The 25,136-nt window shown below is 44.3% G+C and overlaps 1 protein-coding gene across 2 annotated transcripts in view; it reads left to right on the plus strand.

The window, feature by feature from the left end:
• Positions 1-25,136, plus strand: part of LOC121614197 (inositol polyphosphate-5-phosphatase A) — a 132,290-nt gene that overhangs the window by 36,363 nt on the left and 70,791 nt on the right. The window contains exons 1-3 of one of the 2 annotated variants that reach the window (XM_041948005.1): positions 10,865-10,885; positions 11,307-11,407; positions 11,815-11,902. In XM_041948005.1, coding sequence (XP_041803939.1) covers positions 11,382-11,407; positions 11,815-11,902 — 114 coding nt within the window. In that variant the 5' untranslated portion in view covers positions 10,865-10,885; positions 11,307-11,381. Of the gene's footprint in view, positions 1-10,864; positions 10,886-11,306; positions 11,408-11,814; positions 11,903-25,136 lie in introns of those variants that run through there. The other variant, XM_041948004.1, reaches the window with a different exon arrangement.

Genomic DNA, 25,136 nt, shown 5'->3' on the forward strand with positions numbered 1-25,136 from the left:
CCTATTTTGAAAAATGGAAAAACATGCATTATTGTTTTATTTCCTGACAAAGAAGTCCACCAATGTGCCTCCACCAGTATCAAAACCTCCATGCAGAGGTTGGTACAAAGCTGTCAGAGTCAAAGTGGAAGCACTTGATGAAAAACAGACAGAATGACACATTAGGAAAGTGGAATAGAAACGCTGAAAAAGAAGAGAGAAGATGAAAGACGCCCAAGGAGAAACACGCTGACACGGAAAGAAAAGAGGAGACGCAGAATGAAATTAGCTCTATCTCTAAATTCATCAGGAAGGATGCCTGGAATCGAGCAATTCCTACAGCGTTACTCAACACTGCTGTCAGGCTGAATAGCCCAGTATTGATTTGTGTGTCAGTGATAGTGGCTTTAAAGCCATGAATTTCTGTAGCTTGATGATGTAGTGCCAGTGTCTCAGCCATACGGTGAGACAGGCCAAACGGGAGGAGGATCCTACCTGGGCGGCGTCCAGGTACACACGCATGCAGCTACACCGAGCTAACAACACTCAGTGTGAGGAGGGTGATGTGAGGTTAGGGAGATGCATTTTCCTTCTAAAACAAAACACTTAAGCAACGTGGTTATTTCATAAAACTATTACAATACTGTAATTATAATTATTTTAGTATTAATCATAAAATGTTGGATTATTATAATTATTATAATTTGAAAATGAGAGAAAAAGTAAAAATGTCCTGGAGAATCTTTTTCAACATTCTCCTATTTTCCTTCAGCTCAGAGTGGAATTGCCCTCTTAAAGGATTTAGTTGTGTTCAGGATCATGTTAATATTCAAAAAGTAGATGAAAATAGGCTCGATTAAATAGGCTGATCTGGGTTATGTACATGCAGTATGGGTGACATTACAACTCAAGCGGCTCAGACTCTCAATTGATGTCAGTGACATTATCCTTCGAATGTAAATATCAGTCACTGCTGGCTGATCACTGTGGTAGTTTTTAATGAGGCTTATAGATTAAGGTTGTTTTCTTCCCGATTTGTTAGCATGTTTGTCTCAGTTGCTTAAGTTACTAACCCGTGCTTGCAAGTTTGTGTTCCTTGCAAAGGTTTAAGGTTTGTGATTGAACTTGGATGGTAGTAAATGGAAAGCAGAGGTCAAAACAATGCATGGCAGCTGACTGTATGTGAGTCAAACACTGGCTAAATGCTGGACAATAGTGCTTTTTATTTTGCTAGCCTTGTCTCTTCAGTTGCAGTGCTCTATTATTAAAGTAAAACAGACTGTGACTTGACAGGAAATGGTTCACAGCAATGCTTAATATTATGCTAATGGTGATTTTTATTTAGACAGCATTTGCCAAGCACAGAGCGCAAAGGGCTTCCAAAATAAAATCCAGAATAAAGGAAAAAACAGTATGAAGAGATTGTGGTAAAAGAATGACATTAAAATATTCAAAGGTTGTTCATCATATTCCCACAGAGAGGAACATATTAGTGTGTGGTGCGATACCTGTCTGTCGTACCAGCTAGATCATCAATAACAATGTCCTGGAAAATGATCTGTAATGATCTGTGATGGTGTAGAGTGAAGGTGAAAAGGAAAAAAAAGAAGGTAAAAAGTCAAATAACTATCCTGATGGTGTAGATACTGCATATTACACAGTGGCAGGAAGGGAAGAATATCTCATATGAGAGCTCTTCTATTTGAGGATGTTGCATTAGCTTGTTTTTCCACACTTCATTCATAATGCAATAGGTTTTTGTTGTTTTTTTTGAGGAAATGTGTTTCTGTGGGCACGAGTCAAAGACACTTTTTGTTTCAAGTGTTCTAAATATAAAGGCCGGAGCCCTTCAATGCAGAGAAGTGAAAAATAGATTTTAATGTGCTCAATATGTGTACAAAAGCAGCATCGGCGCTACACGAGGAGCTGCTGCCTGTCCAAGCTTTTCTGCGTCCCCGTTGCCTCTTGGTGTCTGCATTCGAGCACATGATGTGCATAAAAGAAGCCGATTCCTGCGCCGTAGTTTAGACGGTGTGACAGCGGTTGGAGAGAAGGAGGTCAGATCAGATGAGTACGTAAGACAAGAGAGTAAATGACACCTCCGACACCTCTGACAAAAACACACACTCTTATTTACTATTCCCACGAAACACTGATCCAGTGGTTGTGACAGAATATTTTCCAGACTCACCCTGAAAACACACACACACACACACACACACACACACAGAGCCTGATTGTCGTCATTCTGTTTAGCCTCAAGCGTATACAAAAACATTTTGTCACATATTGAAATATTGTTGAAAGGACATAAAAATGTCCACTTAAAGCCCGAAGAGATGCTATTTAGACAATTAGACTGTTCACAGCTCAACTTATCAGTCGATGGGTTCTGAGAACGGGCGGCGTGGTGGTGTGCTGCTGACGAGAGAGCGTCGTAGCTGTGTGTAGTCTACAAACACTGGTACAAGACGGTTTCCCCTTTAGCTACAAGCCCAAATAGCGTTGGTTATCACTTTGAAATGTTTGCCCCTTTATGACATTCAACATTCTGGAGGTTTGTATTCCAGATGGAAAATGAAAGCGATCAAGTTAAGCTAAGTAGTTTCCACCAGAAAGCAGAAGGTAGTGAGCTTAGTGTGTGTCCCCAGGAATGATGGGAAGACAACTGAGAGACAGATACAGTGGTGCCGAAGTGTGACGTTTGCTAGCTTCACAGCTGGATTGACCTGTTTTGAAAAATGATCAAAGTTTGCTGTTGGGCCATTTTGTGGTAGTTTTATTTAACCGTTTTTTCTGGGAACATGTTTCATGTGAGCACAGGACTCCTCTACATGACAGGCCTTAGTTAAAATAAGCAGTAGTAATTTGTTAGTAATACAAACTCTAACCCTATGAGGTCTGGGACCCCTGGGCAGTGGCCTGCTTTGCTTGTTTTGCTGTCTGTCCGTCCAGCAGTAATTCTGACATCCGGTTAAACAGCGCTTTGGAAGTTGGAGAAGACTCAGACTTGCAGAGGGGACAAACATGCCTTAAACCTCTCAGCGCTGGCCGCACCTGGACCATCACCGCTAATTAAAACCTGCAGCCCCCCACTGCTGCCGTTGAGCCTCAATATGAAAATGGCTCTGAAAGCCTGTTTGGTTTGTTGACACCAAAGTGAAATCACACATGGTAAACTCAGGTTAGAGCCACTAAAGCTAATTTAATGCTGTGAGCGAGCTGACACTCGCTGCTTCATTTAAGCACGTCCCATCTGTTACTTTGGAGTCACAGTGATGTGCATCTGATGTTCTGAGAAATATATACCCTGGTATTAAAAAAACGCCAGAAGCTGTTCTGCTGTTCTTCTTCTAAATATCAGCTGCTCTTGGTTTTAAAGTCTCTCTGAATGTTGCAGGCTGTGTGTTATTAGAGGGGAGAGGTTTAAAGACGCTTTGTATTTAACGCTATCTTCGGTCATAGTTGTATTGTTCTTATAGTGGTATGAGTGTGTTTTATCAGGGCAGAATATTAAAGATCTTGCCTCGTTATGGGGTGTTGGCTAACTAATGCCTGTCTCAAGCCACACTTGAGAAGTGAAGTGGATTCACGTAGAAAATACGGGTCCCTGGCTCAGCCCTGTACCAGCGACAGGCAGCTGGCAGCAGCGGTGATGCTGGAGGACTGGCCATCCACAGAGGCTTGTGTGGCCGCCGACAGGCCAGAGTCTGCCTCAGCCTCAGTGGATTGCAGTGCCCTGACAGCCTCTTCAGCCACCTGGGAGACGAGCTCTTCTTCTGCTTTAACGCTGGCTGTGTTGGTGGAGGAGGAAGGTGCGCGGGACTCCCTTCTGGCTCAATAGCAAGTCTGGAGGTTGGTCCCGTCTCGGTGGTTGACAGTTCCTCTTGTTCTCCAAAATCATCTGCCTGACATTCTCACCACCTGGGACGAGATCTGCATCACTTTGGTTGATGATGATTGAGACGGAGCTGTTGATGATGTCTGTGGTCACTGACTTTATGGAGAAAACAGGAGAGCTGGAGATTTGGTCCATGTTCTCTGCTTGTTTGTACGTGTTACTTGAATCACAAATCTAGTGGAGAAACACAAACACTGGAAAACTGTAAGCTGAGCTGAAAGAGCTGCTCAAACCCTTTACTGAATATTAGAAGAAGTACCATAGTTTAAATTCTAAGAAATTTAATTCAAACCATTAGTATGAACAGACATTAGATCTCAATATATTTTACAGTATAATACATATCATGTACTGTATATACCTGCATACCTATATATGTATATATATATATATACACACACACATACTATATATATGTGTGTGTGTGTGTGTAGTAATATGATTTTTATAGATATTTTGTACAGTGTAATACAACTCCTCATTCTCTGTATGCTAGTTTTTCTCTGTTATTGCCAATTCTAACATTTCTCTTTAGTGCCCGTGTGTTAAAGCTGGAAATAATACAGATGATAATTGGTTGTGGCTTTAAGCAACATCTTCACCTGGGATCAGATTCGAAGCATCTGTCATTTTTGGACACATGAAGCAAATTTCACATGTGCTTCTAGATGCATTAATGTTAATATTTGCATGTGTGTATTCACTTATAATGAAATTTGTTACAAAAATCTAATTTAAGAAGCTGGATGTGTCAAAAAACTTTTATATTCAGGTCACTGTGTGATTAAGTAGCTTTACTCTTGTTCTTTATGTTAAACATGCCTCACATCACCACAAGTGATCGGGTACCTTGTTTGTTCAGACATCTTGGCTGTAAAGTTTTCATCTTGTCTCTGTTTAAAACTGTAGACGTGGACAGATGCTACCTGTCCTCCAGACTCACTGCTGCTGATTTAAACAATTTCCTTTTCTAAAAACGTTTTATGTGGTGTTTAAATTGTGCAATTGAATTTCAAATCTCAAACCCAATTTAGTCCTTAAGCTTCCTCTATATTGCATTTACTAACCAGTGAGATGAGCTGGCTTTAATTGTGTGTTTTTCTCTCTTTTCTGACCTTTTTATATTCAGAATATCTCTGTTGGAGTGTGTTTTCCAGTAAAACGTTTGCGGCTCTGCATTAAGGAAGTCTAGCCTGCTTGACAGCAGTCAGGTTTCCTGTGGTCTTCTGTGTGTTGTCTCATGCAGCAGATAGGGGAGTGTGGAACGAGGAATGTCCGTTTGAAGCTGTTGAGGCTGATGGTTTGGACGGGACAGCATCTCTGAAACTAAATACTGAAGTTCAAATGCAGTTCATTAACCCGAAAGGTGTATCGTACAACTGCGGAATATCACAAAATTAGATGCTCTCTAGGGTCAGTGTCAGTGTTATATCTTCACAGAAACTGCTGGTATGTGTACACTTTAATGGAACATGCCTTGAACCTGATTGGTCGCAATAAAAAAAATCTGAATTGCTTCAGGCTTAATATATCCAACACCAGCCCTTTCAAATATGTCTCAAATATGTCTCAACTGGCTCTGACACTGATCTTTCAAACTGGTTTGTTACCTCCAGTTTTAGTAGTTTTTATAATCGCAGACTAATCTAAATCTCTTAAATGGGCCCCATTATGCCACAGGAATTGAACCTCAGCTGTTCACAGAGGTTGGAAAGTACAGAAATATGAACATCTGCTCAGCTATGTGACCCCTTCAAGTCTCTCAGGCTTTTGTCAACTTTGCTTTACTCCTCCTTGTAATTATTACTGTCACAGGCGTGTCAGAACATGAATGCCGGGTGATTCCAGCCTCTGTTTTTTTAGCACTGAGGTGATTGGATATCATGTACGTGTGTGTGTGTGTGTGTGTGTGTGTGTGTGTGTGTGTGTGTGTGTGTGTGTGTGTGTGCAGAAGCACATCCTGTTTATGGCTGTTGAGGAATTCTGTTTGCATTGTGCAGACTTGTGCACTTCGGAGGAAGGTATCGTATCTGCTCGCATGTGTGCAGTGAGAAAGCGGGAAAGAAAAGCATGGAGGGGGAGGGAGGAGGAGAGAGGTGTGCCCCTGCGTGAACCAGGCAGGCCTGTAGCCTCATGCCAGCTCTGCGCCGCTGCCGGCTGACGTCATGGAAAGAAGCGTCAGACTCTGAACTCGGCGCGGCTGGGAACAACCGGCCGTGAGGGCTGCAGTTAACTGCAATCAGCCACGCTGCGCTGGCTCATCGTGACCCCTGTCCACACACAATACCCTCACTGTGTCTTCTGGTCCATCGCCTGCTGTTTGGCCATGAACTCCTCCGACTGCGATGACTTTTTTTCTTTTTTTCCCAGAAAAAACCTCAGCGGACATGAAAAAGAAAAGCACATTGTATGTTTAATACAGTAAAATGTCACGACTTCTGCTTTGAGACGACTTGGAAAGAATTGAAAGGCTGTTTCACACAGGAAAGGTTTGCTCTCACACCCAATAGATTGAATCGGATTAATCATATAGGCACATCTCGTCTTCAGGAAGCATTTAAGAAGACTTGAAGCTGGCGTTGCCGATTCACACGGTAACGCCCCCGAAAATGCCACGTGCGCTGCTGCTCCGCCGCGGCTGTATGCATTCCACGCTCACTGTCGACTGATGCTGACCTGTGAGGAAAGAGCTGTCTTATTTTCTCAAACCCGATCACCCCAGAAGTTCCACTCTAACATCCTGGAAAATAAACAATAAAAGCGGTTAAACTGGCTTTTATAGAGGCGCGACTCCAGCAGAAGGCATTGTCAGAGGTTGCCTGTTTGTGCCTGCACTCTTGCTGCGTATCTTTATACATGTGTATGTATATGTGTGTCTTCTATCTGTCGCACGCTGTTGCCTTCAGCTGCAAGCAAAGTGGACGGCCTTGAAGAAATGAAATGCTTTCATTTTATGATGCACTTTGGTCACAGTTTATTGACGTGTTTGCGCCAGCTATCACAAAACCTGCTGCAGTTCTCACTCTCCCTCCTCTTCTGACTCCATCTAGCTTCCTTACTCTTTGACTCTTCGTGCTTTCCGGCAGGGCCTCTTCATACCAATCTGCACGTTTGCAGCAGTGTTAACTTAGTTCAGTTTATCTGAGCGGCTGAGAAGTGCACCACGATAACTGCAAATATACAGTAGGTCTCTCTTTTAAGAGAACTGCAACGCATTTCTGCAAGTAAGCATGCGATCTCAGCCGTTTATAGGAATCTACTTCTGAGTGAAAGGCTCTCAGGGTGTGGAGAAACATCTTTATATTAACATCTGGCAGTTAGCACACACTCATACATGCAAAGGGAGATGAAACAAAATGAAAGTTTGTGCTATTACTCACTCAGTGTTTTCTTTATGTGGTCTTTACTGGTGTAGTGTGAGTATCAGACAGTAAATTACAGGAAAGGGTGGAGAAACATCCAATAGGCTTAGTTACAGTGGAAAGGGACAGCTATTTTTGACTTCTCTCACTGCAAAAAAAATAAAAATAATAATAATTGTTGCGATTACAAGTTGACAACTGTGTTCAGTGAACAGGCTGTGGCTGAGTTCTTGGGTTTAGTTTGGTTGAATTTTACTGGACCGTGTGAAACTAAATGAAGCGAAAAAGCAGAACTATTAACTAGTATTATCTGGGAGGCCGGCGATACTTGCAACGGTGAAGGCTTTTTGAAGGCTTTGCTTCTCATTTCCTTACTTCTCGTGGGATTCGCGTCGAATCAGATCCTGTATCTCAGGATATCCCAGTCATTTACACCTAAGCAAAGTAGGGTCATTTGCGTGCCCCGCGTGTGTGCCCTGGACTGGGTTGAATGGGAATCCGGCAGTGCTGCTGTGGCAGTGTAAACAGCGCTTTGCATCGCGCCACACTGAATTGAACGATCCCACAGGCAATTTGCATTGGAAACTTCCCCGGGCCGTCACGGGCCGGTGATCGCGTCAGGTCCCCACATCCAGTCTTGTGATCTGTAAATTGCGAAGTTGAAGGTCATCAGAGAGTTCATTGTTTTGATGTTTGATTTAAATGCCCAATCTGTGATCAGATTATGGCTCATGTTGAAACCACTGGCCTGCCTGACAGAGCCATATATTGGAATTAAAACCTTTTGATTTAATGAGTCATATCCCTTCATAGAAACAGTCTCTTGATGAACTCCAGATTGTCCCGATGTTCACAGAATCTGTTGAGTGGTCAGTAAAGCATCAACTCACGAACTCTTCAGATCCCTGTGATTTCTTTTAACCTCTGTATGGGAACCATGAAATAGGACTCAGGCCCTCCTGATTATCCTCATCAAAGGCGCCCTCTGTCTCGTAGACGATATCTGGTGCACAGTGCCGCCTTTGACCTAGTTTATGAAGATGAAGAAAACTGTTAAAACACCAACTTGTGTTCTTCATCATAAACTGGATTAAGAGTTGTCAGGACGCATGAATATGAATCATCAGTGTAAAAATGTCAGTTGTGGCACCACCACCATGAAAGCCTCTCTTGATAACTCTTAATCCCTAGCTGTGTGTTCTCGAGATGTTTCACTTGTACTGAGCTCTAATGCTGAGCCGATCGTTCACTCGACCCATCAACTGCTTTAGAAACACTGTTAGCTTATTAGCATACTTCCCAGCGTACGTTATATTCAGGTTAAAAGTCTACAGAAAGCCTTCTGTGTGCCATTTTAATTCAGTGCACCTGCTTGAACTGCCTTCAGAGCTTCCACTTCAGCTGAAACTTCGACCTACTGACATTTCAAGTGCTTTCAGTTCATCTTCACCTTGGAAATTTAAAAAAATAGCCTTCTTCAGCTCTTGTATGTCCACCAGCTTTCAGCGTTCACGCACAGTTTACCACTGTACAGCCACCTTCAGTGCTCACAATGTGGCCGACAGCTTGTCTCAGCTCATCCGGCACTGACGACACCCCCAGGTTCAGGCACCTCGACTCCTTTCAGTGCTCACCCTGAAACTTCAAATCCTTTCGCCACTTTCACTTCAGCCGACACTTCACTCAGCGGTTGCGCCTCAATTGACACGTCAACTTCATTCATCGCTTGCACTTAAACTGAAACTTCTGCTTCTGTCAGTGCTTCCTTTTTTAATTGCAAATTCAACAAATTCAATTTTATTTTAATTTGTGCCACTACACACAGATAGATAGATGAGACTTTATTAATCTCACAATGGAGAAATTTACTCTCACAGAAGCTCTTCAGAACACACGAAGGGGGAGCAAACAGCAAATGGAGGTCCAAATAAGAAGAATAAAGGTGCAAATAAGAACAATAAGAAGAATAAAGGTGCAAATAAGAACAAAAGGAGCAATAAATTACAACTGCAAACCACAAGAATTTCAAAAATTAAAAAAAGTTAAAAAATAAGGTATCCTCTGTACAGTATTCACCTGGTTGGAATATTTGAGATGTTTCAGCTGCACATTTTCAGCAGCAAGCACACATACGTTATGTGTCTTTTCATACATGTGTCACGTGTATGAAAGCCGTAATAAAGAACATGATAATACACACCAGGAGTATTCTGGATGTTTGCTGCCATCACTGTGTAACAGATTGTAACTTTGGAAGAGTAGATTAGACTGATTAGATTTTAGAAGGACGCTGCAGACTCTGACAGGCCTCCTCTGCCTCCAGGAAAATACACGCACAGTTTGGCAAATATGTAACCGAGACAAATGAGATCCTCCTCTGAATTCAGATGCTGTCAACAATTGGGTCACAGTGAGATGGAGAGATGAGAGGAGATGACACACCTCCATATCAAACATATCAGTGTCTGACATCCTTGTTAGGTTGAGAAATGGTCCCATATGGCAGCGCTCTGTTAGTCATGTCAGTCACCGGCAGACAGGCTTCCTCACCGCTGGCACAGCAGCTGTCACCGTCTGAGCGCTGTTTGGAGAGGCCACTACTGGTGTTGCCTATCATAAAATCAGGTTTTATAGGTACAGTATTTGGCATGTCAATATTTCGGTCGCTGCTCAACTCAAATGTCAACAGAATTTCCTGCTAACGGTGGCAGATTTAATTGGATATCGGTCGCAGGTTTGCTCTTAGTCAAAGTAAAGTCAGGTCACTCGCTGACGCTGTTTGTTTTTTTTGATAGTATCGGTGTTTCTGCTAATGAAATTACCACGCGCACGCTGTCTGTTTGCCGACGTAGACCTGAATTTACAGCCTGGAAAGACAAATACAATGTGGTCGATTAGCAGACGCACGTGCGTGTTAGTGTGCGCGCGCGCACACACACACACGCCTCCCACCTGTCACATTCGAGCCTGACATTAGTCGCGAGCTCCTTGAGAGGGTGACCTTTTCCGTCGTGAGTTGATAGGTCCACTAATCTTTGCAAGTTTGAGCTGCCGTAGGGCCCCCGCTCCTGGGTCATCGGGCTAAGTGACAAGCCATAGGTTGATGGAAAATCCATAGTGTTATTGCCATACATTACTTTTATTTGATTGGACCTGTAGTGAGCATAATGTAACACGGAGGTGGGGTGCTGGTGAAGTAGCAGGGCTCCGTTCAGGTCCGGGGACCATTTGCAACCCCCCCTCCTCGATACCCAGTGACGTTGATGTATGTCCCCTGCCTGCCATCTATAGGCCCGACCTGTGAGTGCTCTAAATCACTCTGTGGTATTGATTTTCCATTAGAGGTCAGCCGCTCTGAACACCTCTGACAGGGTGCTCACAAACACCTCGCCACGTGTAAGAGGGAATGTTAAAGGAAGGCAACATGAGGTCACGTGACTCTGGATGGGATAGCGTGCAGGAAGTGAGTCTCAGCACTTTCACTTTATATACAGCAAGTAACCAGTGTGTATTAGCTGCAGAACATGCTGGTTTGTGCTAATTTCACGACACCCTCTTTTTTCTGTGGCAGCCTGTGTCGGCTGGAGCGTTTTCCACGTCCCAACGAGCATTCCTGACGTATTCCTGCAGCGGCGGAGTTATAGTGAGTGATGTGTCTGCGCGAGCGGTGGCGTGTGAGCATCTGTCACACCCGCTGTACGTGCACACTCTGCTGCAGGCACGTCCCCGGTGCTAGATGAAGAGGGGCCGACGTTACGCTTGTGGAACAAGCTCACTAAGTGCCCTCTGCCTACATTAGCGAGGCACTTTGTCTTGTGTAAATACAGTAGCATGTCACAGAGCCGAGTTAGGAAGAATTGTAGGGGCCCGGGCGCCACGCTCATACAGGTTTTGCGCTCCACTGAATAATTCAACTTAAGGTTTGTTTATTGTGAGCAAATGGGCTTGCTGCAGTGTTGTTACAGCCGTTATGGATGCACTGGCGCTGAAACATGAAGTGCTGTGGAACTGCTTGCCCCCTTTCCCTCCTTTCTGACGTGTGTTTTTTCTCCCTCTCCCTGCAGACAGTCCACTCACACAAGCCTCACTTCTTGGCAGTGCACTGTCAAGAAGTGGGCGGGAAGAATTATGAGGCGTCCATGTCACACGTGGATAGTTTTGTAAAGTAAGTATGGTGCTCAGGATGTGGTCATTTGTCGATTTGCTTTGATTATACTGGTAACAGTTGAGCATTTTTTTATGACCAGGAAACACCCACATGCAGGAGTGCTTTAACCTGAACGGACTACTCCCCCCACTGGTCGCATCACAGCCGTGCATCTGCACAGCTAAATATGATGATGTCTTTGCACAGAAAATACCTTTTAGTGAAAGACCTGGATGAGGAAACATAATGACTTGATTGAATTAATACTGAGTTATTTTAAATTTGCTTGAACTTAAAGGAACTCTGGATGATTTGGGATATGTTGACATTTCCTGATCCAACTCTCTCTCTGTTTGTGTGTGTTTGTGTGTTTGTGTGTTTGTGTGTTTGTGTGTGTGTGTGTGTGTGTGTGTGTGGTCCCTCAGAGAGCTGTTGTCCAGTGATGCCATGAAGGAGTACAGCAGAGCCCGCGTCTACCTCGATGAGAACTACAAATCCCAGGAGCATTTCACAGTAAGTGCTATTCCATACGCTGATGTTGCGTCCACATTTTATCAGGAAGTACCCGCAAACTCTTGGAATTTGCAGTGGTTCTATTTAAGATGACTGTACGCATGATGGATTAGGGATGAATCACAGGCTCAGTGATTTGATGCAGTTAGATTTTTCAAATTGTCAATTCAGTTCAAGATTATTAGCTTTCTTTCTTGAGTAAATCTAAATCTTAATATAAACCTATAACAATAGGCTTAACTGCTGCCTGCATCTTTTCTCTCAGTGTGTAGTAATGGCAGGCTGCCACCAGATGGCAGTAGATATTTGGAAATAATTTTGTTGATGGCGCTCAGGTTAAAAACTTGTTAAATGTTTTGGGCCTGCGTCTATATTGATTTTAATTTCTTATTGGAAAACCATGAATTCATTAATATTATCATTGTTATTTTCAGTCAAAAGTTCAGTTCAGTAAGTTCTGATAAAGTTGATTTTAAAGAAGTAGATGCACAGGTAAAAAACAGCTTAACCTCAATAATCAAACAAAAAGTCAATATTTGAATTTGTCCAGTTTTTTTTAAGTATTCAGTTCAATAGTGGGTAACGTGTGCCCTCTGGATCATACATATTAATATACCATCATCTTCATAAGTTTCCTGTTTATTTGGTGCATCAATAAATGCAACTAACATGTATGAGTACAATTTGGCCAAGTATGTAATAGTACTTGTGACAGAACCTTTTATCATGGCGAATGAGCCTTTTCATTCATTTATTTGTTGCACAGCTGAATAGATGTTTTTTATTTGGCCTCTTGGTGGAGCCAAAGACTCAAACCTACCAGCAGTAGCAGAGGACTTCAGCCCAGTGTTCTGTAACCGTCATGTGGTTTGCAAGGAAACGTGGTTTTAAGTGCAGTTTTATGTCCAATGCTTAATTGAGAGACTACAGGTATGTCAGACGATCGTCTCTGCGTTCCCAGGAGATTCTGTGGAACAAAGCACTACAGAATAACATATTGACATGGGTCCAGACATGGACTTTGGTCCCAGTTCGTCTGTGATCACTGAGTTGTGTGTCTTGGTTTCCCTCCATGTTTTCGGCGTTATCGCCACGCTACACTGCACCTCCACAAACGCTCATAAATCACAGCACCCACTGAGTCACATTTGCTCTTTTCAAAAAAATATTACTAACACTGGCCTTTAGAAAATATAATTATCTGCCATTTCATATAAGCGCCGCTAATATCCCGGCATTATGAGCTGTTTATTTAATGGTGTTTGTCTATAGATTAACCTTTTTGTTGTATTTTCCTTTTCATCAAATAGAGATGGCAGTTTGTGCTTCTCTTTGTGAATCAGTCAGTGGAAAGGGAAACATCTGATGTGCTTTCTATGATGTTGATATTGAAATCCTGGCAACAGTAAATATGAATAGACTCTGCAGTCTTTCTCACACAGGGCTTGCCATTTAGCTTTGATGACATCACCCATATTTGTTTTCTCAATCTTCGATTTTTTTCCCCCCCGTGCTCCGGGGATAATTGTTTGTTGTCTGCCCCGCCTGTCAATTTTCAGATAATGTAAGTGGGAACACTTTTCTGGGTCCAGAGCCTCCTCTTTGTATTAATGTGTGTTTTGTTGTGTTTTCGTAGGCAGCTGTGTGTGTGTGTGTGTGCAGTTTCCAGTGAATGTTTTGGATGAGTGTGAGTGTAGTAATGTGGCGAGTGTATGGTAAAGACCAGTGAGATCGTTTACATGCCTGCCCAGTGTGAGTGTGTTTGAACTGGAAGAGAGGATGACTGATAAATGAATGTGTGTGTTTTTTTTTACCTGCTGTGTATAAATCAATTAGACAATGGACACAAACTCAACCATTTTGCACAAATGCCCCAAGAATCACTGGTTCCGGTGTCTCAGATGTGATCTTTTGCTATTTTTCTTAGTCCTCTATGATAGTAAATTATTTTCATTGCTGATTAATCTCCTGGTTATTTCTTGGTTAATCAGTGAGTTGTTTGGTCTATAAAATGTCAGAAAATGGTGAAAAACGTCGATCAGTGTTTCCCAAAGCCCAAGATGACGTCCTTAAATGTCTTGTTTTGTCCACAACCCGAAGATATTCAGTTTACTGTCATAGGGGAGTCAGGAAACCAGAAAATATTCACTTCAAAGAAGGTGGAATCACAGAGCTTTGCCTTTTTTGTCTTCAGAAATGACTCAACCTGGTCAATTAATTCTCACAATAGTTGTTGATTAATTTAATAGTGTTAATAACCAGTCGATTAATTGTTGCAGCTCAAAATGATCCTCTCTGGGAATTGATATGATAGCTGTTTTGTTTTTTTTTCTAACATTTTATGGACTAAAAGATTCATCGAGAAAGTACAGAGTTTTGAAATCAATCATTAGTTAAAGCCCCAGCTCTGCTTAAATCTGAAGAAATAAAAAAACACACATAGTTTTCTATTTAATAAGTGGATTTTGCTGTCTTTGAATGCTATTATTATTATTATTATTATTATTATTATTTTAAGCTCTGTAGAACTAAATAAGCCAATCCCCTTTAAGATTTTCAAAGTTTGAAATTGAAGTTGAAAAATTTTTTTTACTAATTTAGTCAGAAAAGTGAAATGAACTTTTGTAATATTTGTTGAGCAAAAAACAATGAATGTTTTTGCAATATAAGTTAGATTTCCAAACTCCACCTGCGGATGCACCATCTGAAATGCAGAGTTCATCCTGTACGCCTGCATCTCCATGTCTCTAAATCAAACTCTAATCGTGTCTTGATGTTAAAATGTACCACCTTGATGCTGAATGTGAACAGTGAGAAGTCCAGGCGGGCTGGAGCTCCTCCTCTCCTCCCAGAGGAAGGCGGCAGTGATGAGGAAAAGCTTGACTGACACGTCCCCCCTACGGCTGAGCCCGGGCCCGGTGTTTTACAGCCCTGTTAAGGTATACAGCAGGTAAAATGTCAATTAGGAAGGCCCGCCCTGATAACTCAACTCCCAATCCACTTGTTCTTGGCCATTAATATTTATCGTGGGCCCGGCCCTGGAGCTGCAGCCCGTGTCATCTGCAATGACGTGCGTTAATGTTACCGCTTCCTGACACGCGCTCCTACTCTGATGTCTGCACGGCTTCACGGAAACGCCTGCAAACCCGCACGCACAAACGCACACACACCACCGTCACACAGTCTAATCAAGCTATCCGCACACACAGACAGTGACACACAGCAGCACACTCTGCCTCCTCAGCCCTCAGTTGTTCCAGGGCATTTTAATGGGAAATTAAAGGCATCCCTCATGTCTGTGGTCTGCAGGACAGGAATGAGAGCAGCGGCAGAGGATAAATCAGGCTCCGTGGCTTGACAGGACGCCGCTGTCTCCTTTTACCCCACCGTTGTGTGTGTGTGTGTGTGTGTGTGCGCGTATGCATGCATGCATGGGTGTGTGTGTGTGTGTTTGTACTTGCACTGCTTCCACCCTAGGACACAGTGTGATAGTGTGTAAGCACTTTGTCCTGACCAATTTGTGTCATGGCTCTAAAACACTCAGAGCGAGTTCAGAGCAAGCTGTTTGCAGTTTTTGATTTCATTATCATGGAGTCAGTGTCTTATGTTAGAGTGTACACAAACTGCAAATGGCAATGGACTTCTAATGAAAAGCGGACGGCGGCGTAGCATAAATCCCAGGTTGAAAAAGAAGTTTAGATTTGACTGGATTTTAGTGTGGTTGCTGAGAGTTTCATATTATTTGGAATCAGAGAGGTATGATGTCAAATGCATTACGTTAATATTAAGTAAGTGGCACTTCAAAAAAACTATAATAAGACCACCTAGGCTTTGTCTTTAAGTAAAGCAGGATTTTACCAAACATGCATTTACAGTGAATGAGCTCCTCTGAGATGATCAGATTGGAGAAGGACAGGATGACACACAGTGGAAGCCCGAGGTCAAATTCCTAATTTGTATGGCATCCAGTTTCATACAAATTGCATTTGAAGTGCTTTATAGGGGAAATCAAAAGCAAATCTATCCGGGACAAAAAAAAAAAAAAAAAAAAAAAAAAGCAAATGGAAAAGGGCAAAAGAACCAAAAATAGTAGAAACACACAACAATAAATAAGGGTGATTCACAAATACTGAGTTGGCTGTTCACATATGCAACATTTAAATGATTCAGTCTGGGAGATGAGGAAAACTAAAACTAAACTTTAGGTTTGTAGCATTTCTCTTCTTTCTTCTCCTGTTTATTTGAAATGCTTCCCATTAGTATATGTTATCTAAAGGTATACACAAGGACGACATACATCGTGTTGGAACTGGTGTTATTTATTTGTTATGTTTTAGGTGGTATTTTGTGGATTTTGGTTTGATGAAGAGCTGTGTCTTGTAATCCCACGTGGGACGAGCCAGATGTTTGCCGTGAGACAGGAATAAAAGCAACCAAATTACATAAAGTAACAATGATATACAATGAAGTTAGCTGGATGCTTAACTGAATACAAGTGTCTTCAGATGTGATCAGCAGATAAGCTGTTCCATACTTTTGGAGCATAAATACTGAATGCAATCAGACCAGATTAAGAACAAGCTCTCGATGAAACAGACGGGCTTCCATGTCAAAATCCATAAAGTCAGAAAGTGTAGTGCAGAGCAGAGCCGATCAGGTTAAACAAATGCTGCCGCCGAAACCCAAGTCTTCACTGAGGCGGCCCAGTATATAGAGGCTGCCTCTTACAGAAGTGTCACATTGTAAATTTAAGAGAAAATCATCAGCGGCATCAGCCAGATGCCTAATTTGTGTCTTTCCTGCCCACGCTGCCGTCTGATCTCGGGTCAGTGGAGCAGCCCTGTCAGTAGCTGCCAGCAGCTCTGCCTCGCTCTGCTCCAGAGGTGAGTCCTTAATTCTCCTCCAGGCAGCGTGCTGTAATGCAATCATCAGTACCGCTCTGCTCGGCCAGGAATTTATGAACACTTAGTGTCCCTCCGTGCTGACAGGGCCTCAGCGCGAGTCTGTTTACGGTATTGCCCAGAAATGCGTGTCACTTGCATTTATCCCCCCCCCCCCCTTATTTTTTTTCTTTACTGCATCCTATATCACCCCCGATTCCACCTTTTTATGATGAAACAAAACCAGGTTGCATATAGAGATTATATACTTTCCAGAGAAAGTGGGGTCATAGAGGAAGGGTCTCTGTGTACAGTCTGTTGGTTTTACACACAGAGGTTAACTAGCAGGAGCAGACCCCCCCCCCACCTCCCTCCTCCCCTCCACCTCTCAGCTCCGTGTTTAAAAAGACCGCAGCAGGCATATAAGCAGGTTAAAATATTGCTAACTAAATCTAAGAGAGCTCTTATTTCAATATGGTGAGAAGTACGGCACCGACTGAGGCCACTTGAATGGAGTAGATGTCAGCACGGTAATATCGCCGGGCCATAACTCTCCGCGGCCATCACTCATACTCTCAGGGCAGACATAAGTGCAGACACACACATATATAGTGACGGAGCTGAATAAACACTGATGCAAGAAACACACACACACACACACACACTCAGGACATAGGTTGAGCGACAATCAATGAATCTGCCATCAGACGTGAGTTATGAGGCAGAGAGAGTGGGCATTCCCAGTGTGATAATATTTTGACTGAAAATGTAGATATAATTAATAGATTGTGTAAAGAGGTGGAGAAATTGATGCATTTATTACAAGGAGTCAGATCTGGGGGAAGCGAGCCTCCTGCCCTCCCGGATCATCGCCGCAGCGGGCACGGGCACGGCCGCTCTCGCCGTGCTTCTCCCCATAAACCCTGATAGAGTGTTCACCTGTGTGCAGGCGTGGCGGGACGGGATCCGGCCGAGGGGAGTAAATCAGTCGTGCTGGAGGTGGAGGCGTTGTTGTCCTGCGGCGGAAGGTGGGGTGTAGGGGTTTGTTGCGGAGGGGGGGGTCTCCAGCCACAGATAATGATGTGATTCCAGCATGAGGCGGGCCGGGTGTACCTCGCCACCGTCCATTATGATGTGCGGCCCCCAGCCACCGAGGGGGCAGAGTGAAGGTGAGCCTGTCATATCGATCTTTTTAGTGCTAAAATATGAGCCACTTTACTCTGCTCCCCGGCGCAGTGATGTGAAAAATAATAACTCGGACCCAAATTAAAAATATTGATCGCTTAGGAGGTGTTGAGAGCAAATAAACACCCTCTGAAGGATTTTTATCCCCACCCCCCTCGCCCTCCTCCCTCCTCCATCTTGTTCCTCCCCGCACAGTGAAAGGGCCGGGTCAGGGATGGTGGCTGAAGTGCAGAAGCACCGCCGTCTTGCTGCTCCGTCGTCTTCATCACCACCACCTACCAGGCTCTTGATGCTCTTTATTGTTTCCAGACACAAATCAACAAGCAACCATCTTTTCAGCTACTCTCTAACACTGATTGATCGGGTTTTGACTCCATAATCTGGCATTAGCTCGGCTCCATTCAGGTACACCCCCTGCCAGCCCCCCCCCCACCCAGAGTCATAATTTTTTGCACATCTGAGCTTGACTTTTTTATACCTTCCCGCTGTAACGGATGAGCTGACACGGGGCCATCAAACGGGTGGGAAAACAATTGCCACAAGGTTAATTTTATTGCCTGCTCCATGCATTTGTGAGCAGGCGGGAGGTGTCCTCTGCCCGGGTCCTGATGAATGGCTGCAACGAGCGGGCCGGAATGAAAATGAGAGGGGAGAGGCCAGGCACGGGGAGCCGGAGTCCCGCCGCTCCCACCTGAAATTGAGATTTTTCTGACATGCTCAAAATTGGTATTCTGATATATAAGAGAGTCGATGTTCCATTTAGTTTGATGATGAAAGCCGCCATGTGTCCCAGTCAATTGCATTTTACGACACCCACTTTACCTCGTGCGTCCGAAGAAGGTTAATATCCGCACATCCTAAATGGCGGATGTCAGATTGTCCAGAGTCTGTAGGAAAATAAACTACTTAGTGTATTTAAATGCTGTCGTAATACTTGGCTGTCCTGGTCACGGCATTATTGATTGTCCACAAGGACGTTTGTTCTGTTTTGGGTCCAAGGCGGGATGAATAGATATTTGATGGAGCGTGGAGAGCGGGGCTGGACCAGCATCTGCATCTCAGTGCTGTGTCGGTGGGGATGAGAGCCAGGCGTCGGGGAGGATCACGTGCTGCCTGTTGACATCAGTGAGAGGGAGCGGGGCCGGAGCTGGCGATATCTCCGGTTCCCCACTTGAGCTGGGTCCTCTTGCTGAAAGCTCACTCCTGTCTGCGGGCTTCAGGCCCTCAGTGTGTGCGTGTGTGTGTTTGCATGCATATGCATGTATGTCTGTGTAGCATTACTGATACAGGGCCATCTTTGGCCAGCACTTTGTCCATACATATCAATCCTCCTTCTGACTATAGCTGCTTCATTTGCATGGCCCATCTGACCCAGGCAGTCAGTGGCCATTATATTCCCATTAGCTAATCTCTCAGCTTTGATTTCCATAATCCTCTGTCTATTGAGAGCCCTCACAGCTCTCACAGTCCTGCTCTCCAAGGAGAAAAAAGGCCCCCAACCAACCCAGCCTAGCGACTTTACTCTCCAAACACTGGCACGGCAACATGGATCATATACACATGCATGCATGTGTAATATTATACCCTATTATGCTATATTATTGTGTTTATATTTATTTCCACTGGTGTGAGTATACAGAACTTTTACTGAAGTAACAGTTGCAATACCACAGTGGAATAATCACAAATAAAAATCCAGCATGAAAAAGTTTACTTTAGTAAAAGTACAGAATTATAATCTACAAAATGTACTTCAGCCTCTAAAGGAAAAGTGTGCTGAATGCTTTCTGTCACAGTCTTATATTACTATATGCTGTATTTGTATACTTGGATTATTAATGATGCATTAAAATGTAAGCAGCATTTTAATGTTTGTGAATCTGGTCACTGTGGAGATAATTTAAACTACTTTATTGGGCAATTACATCTACAACATTGCATCACATTTTATAAAATAATCACGTTTTGAATGTAAACTCCATTTGAAGGTAATGAGAGAAAAGTAGCTTCTTAGTACTTTCCGCCACACGATTAGAAGAGCTGGCGTTGGTGCTGAAGTTTCCCTGTAATCTGAACTGAAATATCATGCAAACCACACGGCTTCTTCCAAAACGACACATCCTCTCAGCGCATGTCAGCTTGTTTGTGTTGGAGGCGTTTGTCGCGTGTCGAGACGAGTGCTGGTGACGCGAGGGCTGAAGTGTCAGGAGAGGACTGTCAGCTGTCAGAATTTTACTTCTTTTGCACGAAACTGCCCCTTTGTGTTACAGTCCCTGCACTGCAGCTCATTAAGGAAACGCTGCCCAGGGGAAAACATACTAAATAAGAGGAACTTTGGAAGATACCATCTTGATTTGACTAATTCAGACTGTTGAAGCTTTGTATTGGCTTTGGCTGAACTTCAGAATTCAGATTTGTACAGATGTGGACGTTGTCTTCCATCACTCACATATAAATCAAGTCAGGAAAGGATCTTTTTACCTCCAGTATGGACAGGAGGGATGATTACAGTGACTGTTTTTTGCACTGTACCAATGGCCAAGTGAGTATTTCACTACTATAGCTCTGAACAAATGTCAACCTATCCTTTAAATAGCACTTGGTGTCTCTTTAAAAGCACCTTTTATTTACAGAGTGTCAAGGTACAACACAAGTGACATGATCATACACCATACCATCATATGTGTATTGACAATAACCTTTTTTTAATAGAGAAATTTAATTTGTTGAAAGGTTTCCAGCACAGCCGCAGGTTTACCTGTTGAACATGATGGAGGGAGCGGCACTGCTTCGAGCGGCACGAATCTCTTCATGCCTGCTACATTTATACACTCAATTATTAGCAGTTTTATGTCTTGAAGGCTGTGAGATCTAAATATTCAGAGTGGATCACCATTAAACAGGCAACAGTAATCTGATTTACTGAGTGGGAGTGTCTGTTACGCTGTAGTCAGACTCACCAGATGTAGACTGTGGGTGTAAGTCTGCCAGTGGCCTCGCTATGTCAGGTGGCTTTCTCCTCCCATCACGCTATCTGCGTGTCACCATTTTCAAAATCCCTGTTGCTCCAGGAAGCAGCAGCAGCCTTTGAGCTAGCAACCTACATGCAGATCTGTACTGAGAATGACAAGTCACCCACACCCTAACCTGGTCTTAACGCCAGGCATCGCCTAAACAAGCTCACGCTGTGAGTGTGTTTAACCCTCTGTGCTGAAAGCTGATGCCTGGTGCTGTCAGTAATGCTTGCCATGTGGACCAGCTACCTACAGCTGACACTTTCACCTCCCACACCTCCATCCCAGGGGCGTCCACTCATCCTCTGCTCAGCGCGCTGGGCCGGATTGACCTTATTCACCCTCAGTAGAGTTCTCTTGGAGCGATAGCTTACATTGATCAAAGAGGACCTACCACCTACCGCCCACACTCCACCCTTGACACCCCCTCCTCTCCAAATGAGCTGATAATTAATAAGGGCTGGCTCCGCAAACACCAGTCAACAGACAGCATGATGGATCGGACAGCTTGGATGCAAACCAATACAATGCCAAGCTTTTCTCCGGCCCCCGGGTGTCCTTTACCCTGCGTGATCAGGCATGCAGAGGAGCACCCACCCTGCTAATTAAATACCCACAGGTTGCCCTTGTTTTTCAGCAGGGATGCTTTCTATCTGTTCGCTATTGGCATGCATTTAATAATTCATGGGTCTGCACCACTGAGGCCGGCGCTTAGGGTCCGTGCTGTACTGCTGCAGACTTTCTGATAAAGTCAGTCAGATTCCAGAGGTTTAACAGCTCACAACATAATGCATAGTGTTCACTTCATTTAGGGAAAATGAACTTGAACATTTCAGTATTTGCTTTCTGATTAAATGTTTCTAAACCGGCACCTCCTTAATGCTGATCATGTAGGAGGACAATGGTCCATATTAATAAGAATTAGCATTCAGAGAATTCGTAGCATTCATCTGAACAAGCAACCACAGCGCTGTGGGACATCTGCTGCAGGACTGCCAAATAACTGCCATCCCGATTTCAACAAAGTCGGGACGCTGTGTAAAACGTAAATTAAAGGAGAGGGCAGTCATTTGCAAAGAAACTGTGTTCAGCAGATTATCACATGCTGTTTTGTTAACATTTTACATAGCATCCCAAATTCTTTGGGAACGGGGTCGTACGCCTTAAGGAAATCACCGAGGTTGTTCAGCATCAGTGTCACACAGTTGTTCTGTCTGGCGACAGCTGTCTGCTTTTTTGCTAAATAAGCGGAGCAGCGACCGACGCGGCCGTGACTGATCAATGCTGCTCGTCCACTCTCTCCGAATCACTGCACTTCCTCTTGTTTTGTCACCACGTGACTCGTTAGCCGCTAATTGTGAGCCATGGGCGTTTTCCGCAGAGCAAAAAGCTGTTGGTTGCTTCAGTAGACTGACTCAGGACAAAATGGCCTGGCAGTTTCAGCGTTTGCTGTGTGTTTCGTCGTCGTTGGCGTGCGCGTCAGAGAGTTAAGGAAAACGAGAAAACGCAAAGTGGAAGCGGGTCTAATTCTTAATCACGTTAGGTCCTGCCTCGGCAACAGTTGCAGTAGGAAGCGTGGTCGTCTGGCCCCCGCGTGGCCCCTGGCCGGTGTGATTGGGTGTAATTGGTGAGTCTGGTCTAAGAGGAGCGCGGGGTCGCCGGCTGTAGGCCGTGAGCCTGTCAAAATAACAACCAACAATGTGATCATTTCATTTCCTTTTCACTTACACATCACCTCACTTCACATGAGACAGCGCGCACAGCCACGCACGCACAGACATGGGGACAAGGTTAACGTTGGGCCCCATTTATTTCACTCTAACAATGACTCTAAATAGCCTTTCAAAAGCGAGTGAGGAGGGAGACAAAAATAATCGAATCACACAATTACTGCTGGGCTTCATTCTATAGTTAAGTGCATTTTTATTGTGTAACGTTTCTTTTTTCCCCCGCGCCCTCTCCCACCTCTTCCACCCCCTCTATTTTTCCTGCCTCCCTCGGCAAGCGTTCTCTCCCTGCCACTTCTCATCTAATATGGCCATAATTGGGTTTGGTTGTACAAATCAGATTTCAGCAATTGGGTTATCCTCCTCTGAAATTGGAGAGGTCTCTGGGCTGGCATGGGTGGAGAGTTAATCTGCTTTTGTTAAGCCCTCCCTTTGGTGGCTGCGGCTGTGCCAGTTAAAGCGTTTTACCTGTCACTGTGGACATGGCTCATAATTTACCCCCCTCTTCAAAAAGGGGGAAAAAAAAAAAAAAAAATGCTCCCTCAGACACACACACACACACACAGTGTACAAATCCAGCCATCTGCTTCTCCTCGTGCAAATAATGACATTTGAATCGAGCATTAACAGGCTTAATTACTTTAAAATTGTCATTTTAATTTACACTGATATAGTATTGATCACACAAGCAGAGATTAAGGCCCTCAGTGGAGCGGTTGATGTGGAATTAAACAGGGCCAGGTTCTCCTGGGGCCCGCCTGGCCTGTCCTGCCGCTGCCAGAAGAGGAATGACATCCTCCCCCTAATGAACTGGCAGCATGCGCAGACATGAATTTCAGGCCCCGCTGGAGAAGGAGGGAAATAATGGGGTTTGGGGAGCCATGGCGGGTTATTCATTCACTGCCATGCACCAATTCTCCTGTGATTCATCCCCAGGCCCCCAGACCCCCACTGCCTGTTTGCCTGCCACATTCAGCCCGCCTGACCTTTCTCCCGCCTAAGTGTATATATATATCCCCCCTCCCTCCTCCAGGAGCACCTTGCCCCATACCTGGTATCATGTACAGAAGGAGAGAGTGGCATTGTGGGTGGTGGTGGTTGTTTGGGTGGGAGTGGGAGCAAGGGTGAGACACCTACAGCGAGCCAGCAGCCTCTAATCCAAACACCCCCCCCAGTGGTGAAAGTGCCGGTCCGTGATCCTCCCTCTCATCCTGGCTCACCAGCCCGTCTAAAGAAGACGACACTTTCCCGGGGAATTGATCTCGGCGCTGGAGCCCAGTGTCACGCACAGCTGGTTGATATCGGGGGGGGGGGGGTCGTTACATTAAATCCCAGCAGTTCCTCCCCAGTTTGAAGACGGCCTGTGGCTCCCGTGGCGAGCGCTGTGTTGTGGAGTAATTACAGCGGTGGAAACAACCTTTTGACACCTGTCTCCGGTGAACACACTCAAACAATCACACTCCACACAAGTGCTTTTAATGGCCGGCTCTTAGAGCGAGGGGGGGCCCGATAAGAAGGAAGCCAGGGCCGTGTGCAGACACGGGAAGGAAGAACACCCCGCTCATGAGCTGTGTCTGACACTGAAACCACTTCGTTACGTCAGGCTTCATTTTGTGAGACAACGGTTGCAGCTGTTATTGAAGATGCAGTCGTGTCGAGCTCAGTTTGTTGATATGTCACGAGTCACATGTCTTTATGGCGTTGGATTTTAAAACCTGCCCGTCAGGTGAAATGATTTCACCAGTGCACTGTTAGATGTGAAAGTTTTATTACAAATTCTGCATTGTAGCAGCTAACAATAGCTAAAGCGGTGGTAGTATGATAGTATCTTAGCAGTTAGTATTGGTAGCTAGCAGTTAACATTGACAGTATAGGTGAATCTAGCTTTATTGTCTTCTTCTGTTCCTCTTAGCAGGTAGCGGTCAGCGCTTAACATTAGCTATCGGAACTGTATTGTCTTCTTCTGTTCTTCTTAGCGGTTAGCATTAGCATTAGCAATAGGTAAATGATAGCATCGGTACTGGCCACTACCTGGAGCATCTCTGGGTCAGTTGAACGTGGCGGTGCTGTTTGGATTGTGTAGGAGCAGTGTGAACTGGCACTAGGGGGGGTGACTCTGGGACGCCGGAGTTCACTGCCTAACCTCCTGGAGGTGTAGTCGGACGAAATAGGCGAAACACTGTTGAAGGGAGGTATCCACCTGATGACCCCCAGAGACGTGTTAGGAATCACTGCTCTTTGGCATGTATAGAGGCAGATTAGAGCTCCAAGGTTCTTCACTGAGAATGAATCCTCTTTTTGAGCACAAGTATTGTGTTTAAGTTAACTACATTTTAAAATGCAGGATTTAATTGAAAAAATGAGTCAACATTCAGCCAGTGATATTGAGTCATTATATCGTTGCTCTCCCTGCCAACTAGAACTAAAT

Source organism: Chelmon rostratus, chromosome 11 (genome assembly GCF_017976325.1).
Source record: "Chelmon rostratus isolate fCheRos1 chromosome 11, fCheRos1.pri, whole genome shotgun sequence".
NCBI lineage: Eukaryota > Metazoa > Chordata > Actinopteri > Chaetodontiformes > Chaetodontidae > Chelmon > Chelmon rostratus.